The sequence below is a fragment of the Astatotilapia calliptera genome, chromosome 3 (genome assembly GCF_964374335.1).
Source record: "Astatotilapia calliptera chromosome 3, fAstCal68.1, whole genome shotgun sequence".
Lineage (NCBI taxonomy): Eukaryota > Metazoa > Chordata > Actinopteri > Cichliformes > Cichlidae > Astatotilapia > Astatotilapia calliptera.
Window position 1 is genome coordinate 18,469,278 of NC_137424.1, and position 18,112 is coordinate 18,487,389.

The window sequence follows — 18,112 nt, forward strand, 5'->3', positions numbered from 1 at the left end:
GTGATCTCTGGTCTCCTCTGAGTGGGAGTTATTATAACTGACTGTAAAAAGTCAGCACAAGGAAAATAAACTCCACCTAAACTTGGTTTATATCTGACCCAGACAGACTGCAGGTCATAACTTCTTACCTGAAGTTCAGTTCACCTGACACTCGGACCGGCGGCCGCCTCGGGTCTCTGCTCCTCCTGCCTCCCCTTTCCCTCATCCACCTGCTGCCTCTGTGGAAGCTCCGCCATAGCCACCACCAAACAACTGACTTATTTTTACACATCGACCAGCATCCAGCCAATCCGCCATCTTTCATTGTTTATACCGTTACAAAAAAATAAAAAAACATCATCGGCCCATAAAAACGAAAAATCATCATCGGTATGCCCGATGGCCAGTCCAGCTATGGTCGTGCCATCAGTTAACCCTTCACGTGGCAGCTGTGACACGCATGCCCAGGGTTGCCGACCCCTGCTCTAAAGCATCTGATTTGGATTCCTGAGATCAAATATATTTTCCTTTGGGTTTGTTTTCTTCCATTTGTGGCTTTAATGTAGTGTTACATCCTGTTTGTTTGCTTCCATCTGTATACATGTCCAGATTCACTGTTATGTTTCTATTCTTACATTGCTGTGTGATCACTGTTCCCTCTGCTGACTGATGTGACCTTTTGTATCTCACACTGATACTTGTCATATTTGTATCTGCGCCTAAAAGATAAAAAGTTTTCCATGCTGAAACACAGCTCCACCTCCTGCAGTTCTCCCTCTGAACCACTAGATGTCTCTTGAAGGAAACGGTTTCCAGGGCCTAATCCATGGATCGACTTCCTTCGAGGCGTGGACGTCTATCAGCAGAGAATGTACCTTAGTCTGTAACACAGTCAAATATATTCTCAAGCAACATTCAAGCATGCCATTCAGCGTGTTAGTACGAGCTCGGGAGCAGCTTGGGAGAACAAGAAAACAGAGACTGCTTCAGGTTGTCTTCCCAAATTGACTCAACTTTATTCACAAGTACAACAGTTTATATAGAGGGTAAAATTCATGAGACAGCAGATTATCAGTTTAAACCAGTACAGACCAAGATAAGGGAGCGTCTTCCTGCCCTTGGGTGAAGAAGCATCCTTTGTGTAGTTTATCAGTTCAGCTACAATTGTGATTATCTCAGCGACATATTTTCAAGGCACAAAATAAAGAGTTCTTTCATTAGTGAATTCTGAAACAAACCATCTGGCCTTCAACAGGCGTCTCCTAAGAGATTTAGAAACGAATGTAGCTGAGGGAGTGATCTCTGTGGTATTTCAACCTTGTACCAGCCTGTGATTCTCACACATCAATTCTTGGGTCAAAGAGAAAAATAACTAAAACAAAGGGGCCTTATTGAATGACAGAGTTTTCCTGCATAATGTCACTATAAAACAATATCCAGTAAATGCTACCATGGTACTAAAATACCTAACAGTTCCCCTCTTTTATTATTTTTAAAAATAATAACTCAATAGAAAGGAAAAATCACAAATGTAATAAGATAATATAAAAAGCAAATCATAAAATGTAAGTGGTCTGTCGAGCAGGCTTAATATCAAATAAAAATCCTAAGGTTAATGCAGTAGATATGATTAATAACCTAAATATATAAAAAACACAGTTCTTCAGTCGTCTCCTGGCCTGGTCCCAGGTTCGAGAGACCCCGTATAAGCGTCGTGTGATGACAATGGGCATTTCATTTTCTCCATTATCAGGATGAAACGAGTCTATCTTTATCAGGTTAGACATTGTGTGGTACTCTAGGCTTTCTGTTCCTGCTGGATGTTCGAGTACCTTGTTGTTGTTCAGGTGGGGGATCAAAGGGCTTTCTGAGTCTTGGCTCTTTCCGGCTTTGCGTGTTAATCAGTGATTGTGTGTGTGTAGGTGTATTGAATCCGGGCGCTGGCTCGCCTGAGTCGTCATCTGTAGGTGTATTGAATCCGGGCGCTGGCTCGCCGGAGACGTCATCTACTTGATCCGACGCCTTAGGTGGTTTGGTGGGGCTGGTCTTAACCCTGCTGGCATGAATCCACTGAGGTTGTCCGTCTGTTAGGATGCTGGTTCTCGTCACTGCAAGTACAGTCTGGGGGCTGGAACACGCGCGGCCTCCCCGAATTTCCTTGGTTTTAGCGACTTCACCAACACCGCATCTCCTTGTCTCCACTGGTGGAACTGTGGAGGGGAAAGGCTGAGAGAGACAAACTTTCTGATAGTTATTATTCAGTGTTTCTACCAGGTTATGAACATAGTCAGACAATGCAGTGTCTATGTCCCCTTCCAATAGTGGTGCCCCTCTGGAGGCTGACCATGGTGTTGGAAACGGTCTTCCCATGATTATTTCAAATGGAGATAATTTGGTTGCTGCGGATGGAGTCATTCTAATCTCGCAGAGGATTTGAGGAAGTAATTTGACCCAGGTCATTCCTGTTTCTATCATTGCTTTAGTCAGGCGGTTTTTTATGGTCCTATTCATTCTTTCTACAACTCCTGAACTCTGAGGATGGTATGGCACATGATATTTCCAGTCTATTGCTAGAGTTTTAGCACACTTTTGAATTACTTCTGATGTGAATGAAGGTCCTCTATCACTGTTAATTTGGTGAGGTATTCCAAATCTGGGTATTATTTCATTGCACAACTTTTGACAGACTACTTCTGCAGTTTCTTTTGATGTTGGATAAGCTTCTACCCATTTACTAAATTGGTCCACTATTACCAGTAAGTACTTGATGCTTCCTTGTGCTGGCATATGTGTAAAATCGATTTGTAATGTATGAAATGGGAAATCTGGTTGTGGTAAATGCTGATGTTTTGCTTTTGGTTTTCCTACATTAGTTCGTGCACATGTTAGACAGGTTGCTAATATGCGTTTTACTGCGTGTGATGTTTTCTCGATTACAAATCTTGATTTTATTGCTCCTATTACCCCTCTTTGTCCGACATGACTCACACCGTGAAAATGGCAGACAAGGATTGGCAGTAGTGAAGATGGGAGGGCAATCAAACCCTCAAGGTTTTTGTATAAGCCGTCTCTGTTATCTAAGGTACAATTATTACTTTCCCAGTAAGTGTAATTGATAGGTTTGTAGCTTGAACCTATTCGCTGGAACGTTAAGACAATATAATTACACTGCAAGCAAGACGCAAGTAGGCAAACTTCTTCATGGTACTCGTGCACGGGAGAGAACCAGACAGAGCGCCGTTCCTTCGCTTGACCCCAGTAGCTCTCGTCCGTTCTCCCATACACTGTCCTTTTATTGAGGTTACATGAATATGCATAAGTTCATTAACATACGACGTCTACATACAAACAAAGAGTACCTTGCCTGTGTGTGTGTGTGTGTGTGTGTGTGTGTGTGTGTGTGTGTGTGTGTGTGTGTGTGTGTGTGTGTGTGTGGACTGCTGATCAAAGGGTCAAACATCCTTGGTCAGGAAGAGGGTAGCCTCCCCCTCACCCTAGATGGTTCATCCTAGATAACACGGTGAGGAAGTCCTGCAGTTCATCTAAACAAAGAGCACTTAGACTAGAACAGACGTAGCTACGTTAATCCTACCATAAAACAATAAGACACGGTATGACCTCTCATGCTCCCAAAGTGCTGTCTAATACACACAAAGTTTGCAGACTATCAAGGATCAAAACCTCTACCAATCTACAACTAATTACAAAACTCTAAGCATATATAAGTAAATATTTCTAAGCATAAATGACAATCAACAATACAAATCTAACATTTCCCCCGTTTTTGACCTTTATGCTAGAAAGTTCCCAGTTATGCATACCTCATGTCTGACAGTTTCAATGTAAACATTTTTTTACTCAGCATATGTCAAATCACCCTAAATTACTGAAAAGGTACACAGTTTAATAAATGTATTAGCAGTTATCCCATTCATTGAGCTCATCTCATGGCAAACTGCATCTTACGAGCAACCAAAGAAATTGTTAATTTAATAGTGAAACTAAAAAAGTAACATTTTCAAAAACATCTCAACTTGGTGGTGCTTCCTCCGGGTGTGCACATCACATGTCTCTCTGCAGAGTGGTTTAAGCTCTGCAGGGCGTCATGAATGTCTCTTCCAGTTGTTTCCATCACTGTCCATAGGACCAGAGTCCAAATGTATGTAGAATAGACATTCAAACATACTAGTTGGTTTTGTGGTTCGTCAACATGGGTCTCAGCTATTTCCAAGCTGCAGACCTCTCAGCACTCTAGTTTTATGGCCTCTTACCAGCCCCCATCACCTGACTTCAGACCTTCGTCTTGTGAGGGGGATATTTATGACTCCTTAATTGTCCACGCTCTGCAGAAAAAGCTCTCTGTGGAAAGGGTGCTGGGTTCCGTCATCTTACTGCTGTTATGATCCCAGCAGCCTTCAGAGTGTCATCGTATGCACAGTATAGTGGCACAGCATTAGGTGATGTTCATAGGAAACTGCTGTCATCACCACCATAGCTTCTGGTTCCTGTGCTTTCATAGAATCATGATGTCATCCCCGAACTCCTTCTGCGCTGTCGATGGAGCTTGGCACGCTCCCCTCATCCCACGAGTTTTCATGTTCCAACGCTGCTGAAGGTTTAAGGCAGAGCACGTCGTACACCTTAGTCGTCTTCCTCAGCGTCAATATTGAATCTTTCATTTTATTTAAAATCTCCTGGAAACTCAGTAGCACAGCTCTCTGTGTGATGTCTGCTGTGCTGAAGATGATCTCTGATCCTCCTGAAGCCTCTCTCCTGGCCTCAGCTCCCATCTTGTGGACGATCCTCTCCTCTATTTTGCAGGCAGTTTCATGGTCCTTGCTGTGGCTCCAAGGTCTGATCTCATGATGGGCCCCAACCAGCTTGACCTTTGACCTCAACCACTGCCTGGCTGTCAGCTATGCCTGGAATGGTTCACGCTTCTCACTGGGCCTCTGAAGATTTCTCAGGAGATTACTGCTGCACCTGTATTTCCTTGCTAAGAAGAAAAACTTCTATTTGGAGAGCATGTCAACAATCATCAAACCACATTCTTTAGTTCAGTGAACTTCACTTATAGGCCATCAAAGCCTCATCTGAACATGGATGCACCACTTGCATAGGTTTAATATTTGTAAATAAAACGGCTAATCACACAAATCACTGCAACAATAATAGTAAACATTGTTTAATGTTACTCCTTGCACTCCACCTCTTGACGCATGGACATTCCCATGCGTCAACTCACCAAACCTGGATCCCTGTCTTAAAGAAAAAGATTAGCTAGATCATGTCCCAGGCAACATCAGGGCATCTCCTCTGGAGTAGCTCCGTAACCCTGCAATAAAAGATGTTAGCGTGTGTTGCATATTAAGTTTGCTTAACACCTGGCTCTCCCAGGAGCCTGCATACACACCATCACGGCCTGGAAAGCAAAAGCTGGAAGTAAAATCAAACTTCATACCTGTAAACAATTGTATCATAAGAGTAACAAGCATTCAACATCAGCAAGACAAGTGTCATGTGCAGGTTTTCTCAAATCAGTAACTACAACTATTACCCTAATTCACCTCAGACATGGATTATCCCATGTACTCTGTTAACATTAATGTAATCAGTGACTTCTCTTAAGCAAAGTCACTCCACTCATATATTATTATTATGGGTTCAAAAGTGGCCAGCAAATGAGCCCATAATAAACTATTCCATAAATACCGTAATCTCTTATTTGTTTTACCCATGTCACTTGTCCGCTTCAGCTGAATCTACCACAGCATTCTCAAAGAAACAAACATTAGCAATACACATTGACTGTAGTCAGACAGAGGTCAGACACAGGTCAACAGGTTCCAGAGGTGCATTAAAAACACCATAAAGTTAGCCATCCCTAGCTGTGGAAAGAAGTAACACCAGTTCTCAACACAGGAAATTTCACACATGTTATTCACATTATCAAAGTAACCTTCACATTTTCCCATCAACACAATGCAACAGCATCACCACTCATAACCTGTAAACACAGTTTTCCTCACACATAAACCCAGAAATCCTGTAGTAGGAAAAAACATCAACCAGTTGTCCTGGTATAAATCGCATCATCAATTCACATGAAGAACTGGCATGCTGTAAGAAAAGAAAATGCAAATATTAGCGCTTGCGCAGGCGTATGCATACTTTGTCACAGTTATCTCTGTGAGCAACACAAGCCTATGAATAACACACCTGATAAATGCACAGACACAGAAAATGGCATTTAAAAGGTTAAATCATCATGCAACCTCGAGTGTTGCTGTCATCTTTCTGCTCCTGTAAAAGGAAACACATGGGTTCATCTGCACCTTTGTCAGGTGGGGGTTAGCTTCACACAATCATGTTCAGTCAGTCAGTCAGTTATTTTAAAATTCTTACTCATTCACTCAGTGGTTCCTTCTTTTGCTAATTGTGGAAATTATCATCGCATTCGTTTCCACGCTCAGCAAAACGACGTTATTTCAAAAAGAAAAATAATTTAGACTGGATTTCCTCGTTGAATCCTTTTTGGGGGGGACTCTCATTTCCTAATTGTCCCAAATAAGTGGCTTTCTCCTGAACCCATTTTAAATGTGGAGAAACTCACTTGCAACAATTTTCTTGACGACGTGTAACGCTTTTAATTCCCGACTTGCAGATCTGCTCAAAGAAAAGAAATTCACAAGCAAAAATCAGTGCTTGTTCAAAAATGAAAAATAAAAAATAACAGAGATTATCAAACCAAACTCTCAGTGCACTGTGAAAGTATCAAAATAAAAAGGCCTTGTTAAGTCATGACACAAACTCCTCATCATCTTCACAACAGGAGAAGAATCATCAGCTAGATTCACTCCAAACCAACCATCAGCTGCACAACACACAACATAACCCTAATGTCATATTAGCTATGAGTTTAATCACCCGGTCTGTGCTCTTCACTCATTTAAGCCACAGATCTATTTTATTCAATTTTTCCTTTTTCCCTTCATCATAAAACATGTGACATGCTGTCATGCACTTCACAAAACAGTCTGTTCTGACGTATTCAGAGTTGTGTATCTAAATACAGGATTCACTCGCACATCAAAGCAGGAAACTCAGTGTTTTAGAGTCTCTACTCAACACACAACAAACTCCAACACATCTCATTCACTCGTGCTAGAATTCAATCACCTTTCATTAATCTAAAACCGATCAACTAATTTGCATATCAGCTATTAACCCACTAAGTTGACAGGACGACAGAAAAGCATGTTCAAAATAGTATCACAAAAGACAATTTCCCTCATACAGTAAATTACTTATGCTGCCTCAATCAAGCAGGAAGCTTCTCCCAATTTACCATTTTAACACTAAATTTATTGTCTGATCACTGATTTATCAAACCAGGATTTTTTTTTTTTTTCCCACAAAAGTTAAATTGTTGTCCTGCAACTTGGAGAGTCAATTTTTTTCTTTAGGATAAATTCAGTATTTGATAACAAGTGTCTGCTAAATTGACACTATTGTAACACTGATGAAAGATAACAAGCTAATTTTCATTACATGTGTTTGTGTTATTAGGCAGGTCTAATGCATGTCTGTGGAGCTGCATATCCAGCAGAGCATGTTCTTAAAGCTGCCTTTCCTACACATTTCTCTGCTATTATTTAATCATTTCTTAACTAATGTGCTATGAGTCTTCATGAGTCATTTTGTGTTTGGAATTGTTAGTAGGGTTAATGCATGTTCTGCTTGTGTGTGTGTGATTTTGTATATGTTTCTATTTTCGCAATGTTTCAGACTCCGTCTCAATTTTCCAACTTAAGCAGTCAGTTTTCTTTTCCCCAGGTTTGCTAACCCAAATTTTGATTTCCCACATTAAATAATTCCTATGTGTTCTCACCTAGTCTTCTCACTCTGTTGTCCTCTCACTCTTTTGTCCTCTCCCTCTTCAACAGTCCCGGCAGTTCTCCTTCAGCTTTGTCCTGTCTAGTAGCTGAAGTGCTGCTGCTGCCTTCTTGGGCGACTTCTTAGCAGCTGCTGCCGGTTTCTTGGCTTTGGCCGCGGCGGGCTTCTTGGCTTTGCTCTCAGTAGCCTTGTTCATCTTGAAGGATCCGGAGGTCCTGGTGCCCTTGGTCTGCACCAGAGTGCCCTTCGCCACCAGGCTCTTGATGGCGGTCTTGACACGGGCCTTGTTCTTGTCCACATCGTAGCCTCCGGCAGCCAGAGCCTTCTTGAGGGCGGCCACAGACAGGCCGTTGCGCTCCTTGGAAGCGGCCACGGCTTTCACAATCAGCTCGCCCACGCTGAGGCCGACCTTCTTGGGCTTGGAAGTCATTGTCTTCTTCTTCTTGGCCTGAACCTCGGCGCAGGGCGTGTTTATGATGGAGCCTTTCCCACCACAGCGCTGGCACGTTGAACGCATCATGAAGGGTCCATTTCTTTCATGTCGCTAGCCGCATGTGGCTTGCCCGAGTCACTCAGTCCTTTTTGAGCATTTCAACATGCTGCCGCCGCAGACCCTGGCCTCAGATCCAGCAAGTTTAGCGCGCTGATCTCCAAAAAAGTCCCGAAGGCCAGAAAGACATCAAATAAGTGTCTCGTGCTGAGAACTCAAACAAAAACTCCTCTTCACGCTGCCATCTTGCTCGCCCCTCCGTGAAATTCAACCAATCAGACAGGAAGATGGGTTTGCTTTCTTCTTCTGCTGCTGTTTATCCACATTGCTGCTGCTTTGCTGGGACTTTTTGTGCTCAGGACTTGCTGCTGTCTCTTTATCATGTTATTGCTTTGGAGCTGCATTCCTTATCTTCAGGGAGGAGTGAGCTCGCTTGTGAGGTTGAGAAACACATGGCACTGTAAATAAGTCAGCCAGAAACTTGGCCTGCATGTTTCCAATGATGTTAAACTATAACTTTCTTCCGACTGTTGCATGTGGAAAATTGATACAGGTCTGCTTTTCACCTGAAAGTGACAAACTAAAACATTTTCATTATTATCATCACTGCTTAATCAACACACATCTCTCTCTCTCTCTCTGTCTGTGTTTGTGTGAACAATCCTTTCTTAAAAGCAGAAAATGACATTGTAGTTGTTTTTCGGCTGATCAACACAAAACCTTTTTCCTATGATTATTTCTCTTCGTCTACAATGTAGTAATTTGTCTCTTTTTCACTCTTTTTTTTTTTTTTTTTCTTCACAATAGCTGGTGGTCTGCAAAATCACCGCTCTCACTCACAATCAGAGGCAATCACTTTTGCACAGCGCACAAAAACACTGTGATGTCAGACACATTCACACTCACTTTTTCATCTGCATAAATAAACCATATGGCTGGAGATATGTGCCATGGTGATCCATAAGCATGATCACCAGTTTATTTAATTATTTTTAATCCAACAAAACAAATAAACAAAAACATGATGCTGATGCTACACACACACACACACGAGTCAAGGTGCAGAAAAACTGCTCATGGAAACGCTGCACACTCTCTGTTTCCCTCTCTTTGAGTAGTTCTCAGACAGCTCTTGATCTGATAATGTGTAGCTTGCTCATCAGCTCAAAAAACAAAAACAAAACTGCAACGCGACATCACACAGTAGTTGCATGCTCTGCCCACAGTGGCAAAGTCTTACACTTACATATTCAACACAGCTTCTCCATCATGTATTTTTAGATGTTTCATACAGGGTTGAGCATATTAGTTGTTTTCACAGATGTGCTCTATATCTCAACAATGGCTCATAATAAGACGACAGTCTTCCACACAGGTCAAGTGCCTCTATGCACTTCATGAGTTTAAATATTTACCTATATCACTTCACCTCACATGTCATTGTACTGAATTTAAGCAACCACAAGCTTAATGTAGATTACTTTTAACAATTATCCACCTCAATTAAATCTATGGTCTGGCACACAGGCTGCTGTCGATCAGGGCAAGCTAAAGAATAAACATTGTGTCAGCAAGGGGTGGGGGGAAAGCCATTCACCAGAGCATATCTTAAGTGCTGCTGATGTGGGCTGGCCTTCTCCACAGCTCTCCAAGGCTGGTGTGTTTTCTGAAAACTTCTAACATTTGAATCTCTTCCATTTATAAGCCTGCGATTAACCGCACGGCTCAGGTCCGCGTGACCGCGCTCGCGTGAACCCGCGCAGCTGTGGAGCCGTCGCTCTCTCTTTTTTTTACATAAATACTTTGTGCTGCCAGGAGCAAAGTCCAGCACAAACGTCTGTCTCCCTCCGACTCACTCTTGGTTGCTTAGAAACCCGTGATAACAACAACAGTCGGTGTCACAGACCACATGTTCTGCTCCGCACACACAACAACAACAACAACGACGACGACAATGACAACAACACAAAATAGGCCTACTGTCCAGCACAATCTGGACCCCGCGGAACTTCTCAACACCCCACTGAGCGGTGGAGAACTCACTACAGTACCCCACACAGCGGTCTGTATTTCGCCCCACTAAGACGGCGAACCAAAAAAAGTTCGAACTGCGCAACTCTGCGACTTAATGCTTCTGTACAAAAAACCCCACTGAGCGGCCTTGTACATCGCCCCACTTAGACGGCGAATTTTAGCCCCACTGAGCGGCCACGGACAACGCCCCACTGAGCGGCGAAGACGTACAGTTATAGAGTTGGACTCTAAACTTACTCGGTGTTGCTTAGCGTGTAATATCAGCCCGAATCCCGCCGACCGTCATTCATCGAGGAGAAAAGACAGACCGCGAATCCACAGGAACTTCCTGGCTGACGTCAGGCTTTCAGCGTGCCTCTCCTCCCCTCGGTGAATGCGATTCCAGGGCTCCGGCTCTCGAAGGACCAATTAATGATAGGTTTGTAGCTTGAACCTATTCGCTGGAACGTTAAGACAATATAATTACACTGCAAGCAAGACGCAAGTAGGCAAACTTCTTCATGGTACTCGTGCACGGGAGAGAACCAGACAGAGCGCCGTTCCTTCGCTTGACCCCAGTAGCTCTCGTCCGTTCTCCCATACACTGTCCTTTTATTGAGGTTACATGAATATGCATAAGTTCATTAACATACGACGTCTACATACAAACAAAGAGTACCTTGCCTGTGTGTGTGTGTGTGTGTGTGTGTGTGTGTGTGTGTGTGTGTGTGTGTGTGTGTGTGTGTGTGTGTGTGTGTGTGTGGACTGCTGATCAAAGGGTCAAACATCCTTGGTCAGGAAGAGGGTAGCCTCCCCCTCACCCTAGATGGTTCATCCTAGATAACACGGTGAGGAAGTCCTGCAGTTCATCTAAACAAAGAGCACTTAGACTAGAACAGACGTAGCTACGTTAATCCTACCATAAAACAATAAGACACGGTATGACCTCTCATGCTCCCAAAGTGCTGTCTAATACACACAAAGTTTGCAGACTATCAAGGATCAAAACCTCTACCAATCTACAACTAATTACAAAACTCTAAGCATATATAAGTAAATATTTCTAAGCATAAATGACAATCAACAATACAAATCTAACAGTAATCTGATGCAGAGGCTTGCTCTTGTATGAATTTTAGGTCAACATTTGTTTCTAAATAGTCTGGGAGTGTGACAAGTGGCAGCTGTAAAGGCAAAGATAATACTTCCTTTCTGGGTGGTTGCTGTGAGGCAGCAGCTGCTTTCGCGGTTACGTCTGCAAGAGCATTTCCCACTGCTTCGTCTGTGTCAGCTGTACTGTGTCCTTTCGTTTTAACAACTGCAATTGCCGATGGCAGCTGTATAGCCTGCAAAAGTCTTTGAACAAGATCAGAATTAGCGATCGATTTTCCATCAGCAGATGTGAAGCCTCTCTGTCTCCACAATGTGCCAAAGTCATGCACCACACCGAATGCATAACGGCTATCAGTGTAAATTGTTACTCGCTTATCCACATGTGGCTCACAGGCGCGTATTAAAGCCATGAGCTCTGCTTTTTGTGCTGAGTGAAATGGTAATGAGTGAGCCTCTAGTATGATGTCAGGCAATGTGACCACTGAATAGCCACAAAGAAATGAGTCGTCATTTGGTTTTGAACAGGACCCGTCCACATAAACAATGACTGAGTCTGGGATTGGTGTCTGCTCTAAGTCTGGGCGTGGTGCTGTGGATTCCTGTATACGTGTCATACAATCATGATCGTCAGGGTCGTCTGAACCATCCTGTCGGTCAGAGGAACACAGCATACGAATGAGTAAGTGTGCTGGCGAATTGGGTGTGCTGCTTGCTTTTATAGTGAGATTTGCTGTTGAAGTCAGTGTAGCTTCATAACCTGAGCGACGTTGTGCGGTCATATGTTGTGTAGTTATGTTTGCTAGAATGGTCGTGACCTGGTGATTGGTGTGTAGAATAGTGTCATGTGAGAGTGTGAGCTTCTCGCAGTCCCTTATCATGATAGAGCAAGCTGCTACTGCCCTCAGGCAGGCCGGCATCCCCTGAACTACCGCAGGCAGAGTCAGGCAGACCCAAACAAGGGGCGGAGGTCAGCGCTCCCTGTAATGCATTGAAAGAGGCAGTCATTTCTGTGGACCACAGTATTCGAGGAGGCTTGTCTTTTTTGCAGCATTCACGCAGAATGTGGTCATGAAAAGAACAGTCTGGTATCCACTGTCTGCAATAGTTCACCATGCCTAAGAAGGACAGCATTTCCTTCTGTGTAGTGGGCCGAGGGACGGAGGTCACAGCTTTGACCCTGTCTGTAGTCATGGAACGTTGTCCGTGAGACAGTGTGAATCCCAAATATTGAACAGAAGTCTGACAGTACTGCGTTTTCTTTGCTGCTGCTTTGTGGCCAGTCTGTTGGAGGTGCTGGAGTAGCATGTGTGTGGCAGTTTGACATAGTTTTTCACTTTCAGCACAGAGGAGGAGGTCATCCACATACTGGATCAAGGTACAGCCCTGAGGAGGAGTGAAGCTGTCCAGGGTAGCACGGACCACCATTGAGAAAGCAGCAGGGCTGTCTATCATGCCCTGAGGCAAACGTGTCCAGGTGTACTGCTTATTTCTATGTGTGAATGCAAATATCGGCTGTGTGTCTTCATGCACAGGCACTGAGAAAAAGGCGGAGCACAAATCCACCACAGTAAAATGTGTAGATGTTGCTGGAATACCTGTCAGTATGCTGGGAACGTCTGGGACGAGAGGTGGCAGAGGCATAATGACTGCATTAATTTGCCTTAAGTCTTGTGTGAAACGCCATACGCCAGGTTTGTTAGGCTTTGGCACAGGATTGACAGGAGTGTTATATGGAGATACTGTGGGCTTTATTACTCCAGCTGTCAATAAATCTCCTATGATGACATCTAGGGCTGCGGTTTTTTCAGCGGAAATGGGATATTGCTTGACATATACTGGCTTGTTGTTTTTCAGCTGAGCATGATAAGGTGTACAGTCAATAAATCCTACATCATTCTCACCTCTTGACCATAATGTCATGTTCTGATATTCAGCTGGCAATGTGACAGCAGAGATAGTACAGTGTATGGGGTAGGTTAGATCTGTGTGTCGACATGGTGCAGTAATGTCATAGCCTATGTCTGAGTTATGTGACAAAACCACTGTTTTATCTTCACTGGTGTGAGCAGTTATTATGTTGTTAAACAGTGTGAGAGAAACAAAAGTGTGGCTCCCAGATGTGGGATTACCTGGTAGTGGTATTTGTACACGTTTTTGGCACAGTGTGTGACGTGGAAAGGATGTTGAGTTCATTCTCTGCTGAGGCGTCCAGCTGACACAGAGGCTGTTCCTTCTCCATGGTGTCGGTGCAAAGGGCAGAGAAAACATAGCTGTTATCAGTATCTGCAAACATTTCACCCTTTGTGTTAAATGAAATACACAAGTTCATTTTTGCCATTAAATCTCTGCCTAATAGATTCACAGGCGAGTTTGGAATAATTATGAATGGATGATATGTAATTTCATCTGGTTTTGGGCCCCAGCGTGTCTTTAGAGAATGAGTTTTGGGGCATTGCACTAGAGTTCCGTTTATTCCCATGGTGTTGATGCACACAGAGGAAACAGGCCCACTATAGAATTTTCCAGACAGTGAACTTTTAGTGGCTCCACTGTCAACTAAAAAAGAATAAATCTTTTCACCTATTTCTATATCTAACATGGGCAAGCTTTCTGTGTTACGGGACAATTGCAAATGCAGCATCGTGTGTAGTGCTTCACACTGTCCCTCATCTTCACCTGGGCCTCCCTATTGTCGGTCCAGTCTTTCGTTATCATATGGGTGGGGATTAAAATGTGGATTATAAGGTTGCTGCCGAAGTGCAAAGGGGCCATTATTTTGATGTGATTCCTGTCTGCGTTGCCAGTTACCTTGTCTGTAAGAGCTCTGCTGACGCCTAATGGCAGGAGCTGGTCCTGTGTTTTGTGGTTGAGACCCACGTGCTGCTGATTTGCATTCCCTCCTCCAGTGCCCTATTTTTCCACAGTAAAAACATACGTCTCCACTCCTATCTCTCCTTCTGAGATCTCCCTGCTGCGCTTGTTGAGGGGGCGGGGCCCCTGCATACATCATTTTCTCACTTTCCTCTGAGCCTTCAACATCAAAATTTAACATCATTCTAACATTTTTAGCCTTCGTGCTGTTGGGGAAAAGATCTGCACCAGCTTTCGTTTTGACAAGTGTGATAAAGTTCTTTATCTTCATGTCATAGAGATTATCAGTGGCAGTCAGCTTCAATAGTTGTGAACATTCTGGATGAATATTGTTTAAGAATGTTGTTATGAAAATCTGATCATTTCCACCTTCAGGCATGCATGCCTCATTAGTCCAGCAGTGCATGAAACGTTTCATAAACACTAGAATAAATTCATCTGGCTTTTGCTTGCACATGGTTACTGCATTTAAATCGATTTTATCTCTAGACATTGTGAGCAGAAATTTCTTTAGATTTTGAAAAAAGGCTGTGATTTTGTCATCGTTTATCCACAAAAACGAGGTGGTGTTGGCTGCTTGGTCATTTTTAGGGTCTAGTTCCTCTACTTCTTCAATAAGCTGAGATTCAGTCACACCTGGGATTCGTTGACATAATATATATCTATAATCAGGCCCACCCAAGTGGTGGTCCGCTATTTGTGATTTTATATTTTATTTTTTTCGGTTTTACAGTTAATTTTGATTTTTTATCGGACCCGTCTAAGGTCTTTGAATTATTCTGACCCATGGTCAGTGATTTCCAGAGGGGTTTAGACGCTTGAAGGATTTAAGTTAGTTTTATTTTGCTGTGGCACACCTGAGGTTACTTGATTTTTTGCTAGCAATTTTATCTTTTTAGTGAGCAACTTCTCACTTTTTAACGAGCAACTTCTCGTTTTATGACCACAGGCAACTTCCTGTGTCCTTTCTGCTGGTGAGCAACATCTTAGTTTATGACAGCAGGCAACTTCCTGTGTCCTTTCTGCTTTAATTTACAAAACAACAGGCAACTTCCTGTGTTTCTATGTGGGCCACTAAAGAAGGCTCCTCAGTGTATCCCACTTGTTACTATGTGGGCCACTGAAGAAGGCCTCGTCAGCGTATCCCGTTTCTATGTGGATCACTGAGAAAGGCATAACACAGTCTTATAAAATAAAAGACACGTGCCTACCTTCGTCAGGATCCCACTTCTGACACCAAAATTGAAGGAAACTGTTTCCAGGGCCTAATCCGTGGATCGACTTCCTCCGAGGCGTGGACGTCTATCAGCAGAGAATGTCCCTTAGTCTGTAACACAGTCAAATATATTCTCAAGTAATATTCAAGCATGCCATTCAGCGTGTTAGTACGAGCTCGGGAGCAGCTTGGGAGAACAAGAAAACAGAGACTGCTTCAGGTTGTCTTCCCAAATTGACTCAACTTTATTCACAAGTACAACAGTTTATATAGAGGGTAAAATTCATGAGACAGCAGATTATCAGTTTAAACCAGTACAGACCAAGATAAGGGAGCGTCTTCCTGCCCTTGGGTGAAGAAGCATCCTTTGTGTAGTTTATCAGTTCAGCTACAATTGTGATTATCTCAGCGACATATTTTCAAGGCACAAAACGAAGAGTTCTTACATTAGTGAATTCTGAAACAAACCATCTGGCCTTCAACAGGCGTCTCCTAAGAGATTAAGAAACTAATGTAGCTGAGGGAGTGATCTCTGTGGTATTTCAACCTTGTACCAGCCTGTGATTCTCACACATCAATTCTTGGGTCAAAGAGAAAAACACTGAAACAAAGGGGCCTTATTGAATGACAGAGTTTTCCTGCATAATGTCACTATAAAACAATATCCAGTAAATGCTACCATGGTACTAAAATACCTAACATATCTGTTATCTAAATGAAGACGTGCAGCACAGCAACCACAGCAGCGCTCAGATCACACGTGTCCTGTTATTATGTATAAAAGCATGAAACAGGTGAGACAGGTGGGATCAATATTAATGTTGTGGAAATATATGAAAAAGCAACAGAAGAGTGAAAACATTTCCTGTTTCTAGAAAGATCTTTCAGCTCACAGCTGCTCACAGACTGTATTTACAAGTGACAAACTGCAACTCTACAGTACATCTACAGTATATATCAAATATATTCTGTATTCAAATCTATTGAGTGATGTTTGAAAGTCTTTCCAGGTGAGTTTGATCCAGGAGGGTCTGAAGCCAGAGTCAGACAGAGACTGTGCAGAGACTGTAGAAGGACAGAGCAGCAGCAGAGCAGTCCAGATACACTGATGATCCTCTGTCAGATCCAGAGGGACACACAGGGATGATGCTGGACTCTACATTGTGTCTGACAGTGGAGCTGTTCTCAGAGCAGTTCACTCTGCAGCACTGACAGTCATCTGCACTTCTTCTCATTCCTCTGTCAGTCACTGCTGGATGAAGCTCTCCTCTCCACCTCCCAGTAACATGGCCCAGTCAGAGCGTCTCTACACACAAGCTGCTGCTGCTTCAACCTCTCTGGATCATCAGGACACAGCTCCTCCTCTCTCAGCACACACACCGTCCTGTTTACCATCACCAGCTCCACCTGCAGAGAGAAGAAGGAAGAGCAGAGGAGATAAACGAGTGTTTCCAGAGACTCTTCATCAGCTGTCAGTCAGTGATGCAGCACATCCAGTATAAAGAGCAGCAGGGACTTCAGTGCTGGGACTGTACTAGGACTCATTGTTGCTTCACTTTTTCTAATCTTTGGATTTTTATTGAAGTTGATGAAAATGTTTTTCCCTCCTAGTTTGAGTTTGGACTTTCATTCATTAGAAGAACCTTGGTGTGTCCACTCTGAGCTCTGTAGGAACCCCAACAACAAGCCCAACAATCCAGATGGACGGTTCCAGCTGTTAACTGGAGGAATTCCATCCAAACATCTGCTCTCACTAAATTCTTCCTCACCTACAGACTGTGTTCTTCACTGCTTTAAACTTGGAAATGAATGCAGTCATTGGTCTGCGTGCTGCTTTGTTCAGAGAGCTGATTGGCTGTTGACAGTGTTTGATCAGAGCGTGTCAGCCGTTACCATGGTGACCATAAAGGTCAGAAACAGGAAGTGTTTGTGTCCAATCCTGAAGCCTGTCACCATTCTCCTCTCACAGCTTCACTGAGAAGCTGCAGCTTTACAGGAAACACTGGATCTTTGTTTCATACTGACTGTGTTTAGTACAATACTGCTGACAGCACCACCCACTCACTCCATCACTCTACTTACACCAGAGTCTCCAGTCTGTAGTCTGGACTCTGCTGAAGATCAGACAGCTGCTTCACATCTGGATCCTTCAGGTTGTTTCTCCACAGGTGCAGCTGTCTCAGATGGGAGGGGTTGGACTTCAGTGCTGCTGCCAGATAATCACAGCTGATCTTTGACAAACCACAGCTCATCAATCTGTATAAAGAATGAAAGATGTAAGTTTATTAGACAAAGTGTGAGCTTGAAATCATTCAGTGTTTCATCATCTGTTCAGAGCTGAAGAAGGTTCAGAATGTAGAAGTTTAGAAAATGGAAACTCCAAACAGCTGAAGCCAACAGGAAGCAGCTTCAAACAGGAAACTGTGCAGAGTTTCAGACTATATGTCCTGATGCAGCCAGTTGGATTTTGGAGATTTGAATCTCTGTTCTGTGACTAAGTCCTTGAATCATTTCTTCCAGTTGGTCCAACAAGA

General features: G+C 43.2%; 1 protein-coding gene and 1 pseudogene across 2 annotated transcripts in view; both read right to left on the minus strand.

The window, feature by feature from the left end:
* Window positions 1-3,174: 3,174 nt before the first annotated feature.
* LOC113013509 (histone H1 pseudogene) lies at window positions 3,175-11,681 on the minus strand (annotated as a pseudogene). The gene has a single exon (XR_013905906.1). The product of XR_013905906.1 is annotated as a histone H1 pseudogene (transcript).
* A 4,695-nt stretch (window positions 11,682-16,376) lies between these two features.
* LOC145422992 (NACHT, LRR and PYD domains-containing protein 12-like) overlaps window positions 16,377-18,112 on the minus strand; it is a 436,730-nt gene continuing 434,994 nt past the window's right edge. Inside the window, exons 9-10 of the mRNA XM_080295027.1 lie at window positions 17,661-17,834; window positions 16,377-16,985 (exon numbers count right to left, since the gene is read on the minus strand). Of these exons, the coding sequence (XP_080151153.1) occupies window positions 16,973-16,985; window positions 17,661-17,834 (187 nt within the window). The 3' untranslated portion in view covers window positions 16,377-16,972. The remainder of the gene's footprint in view (window positions 16,986-17,660; window positions 17,835-18,112) is intronic.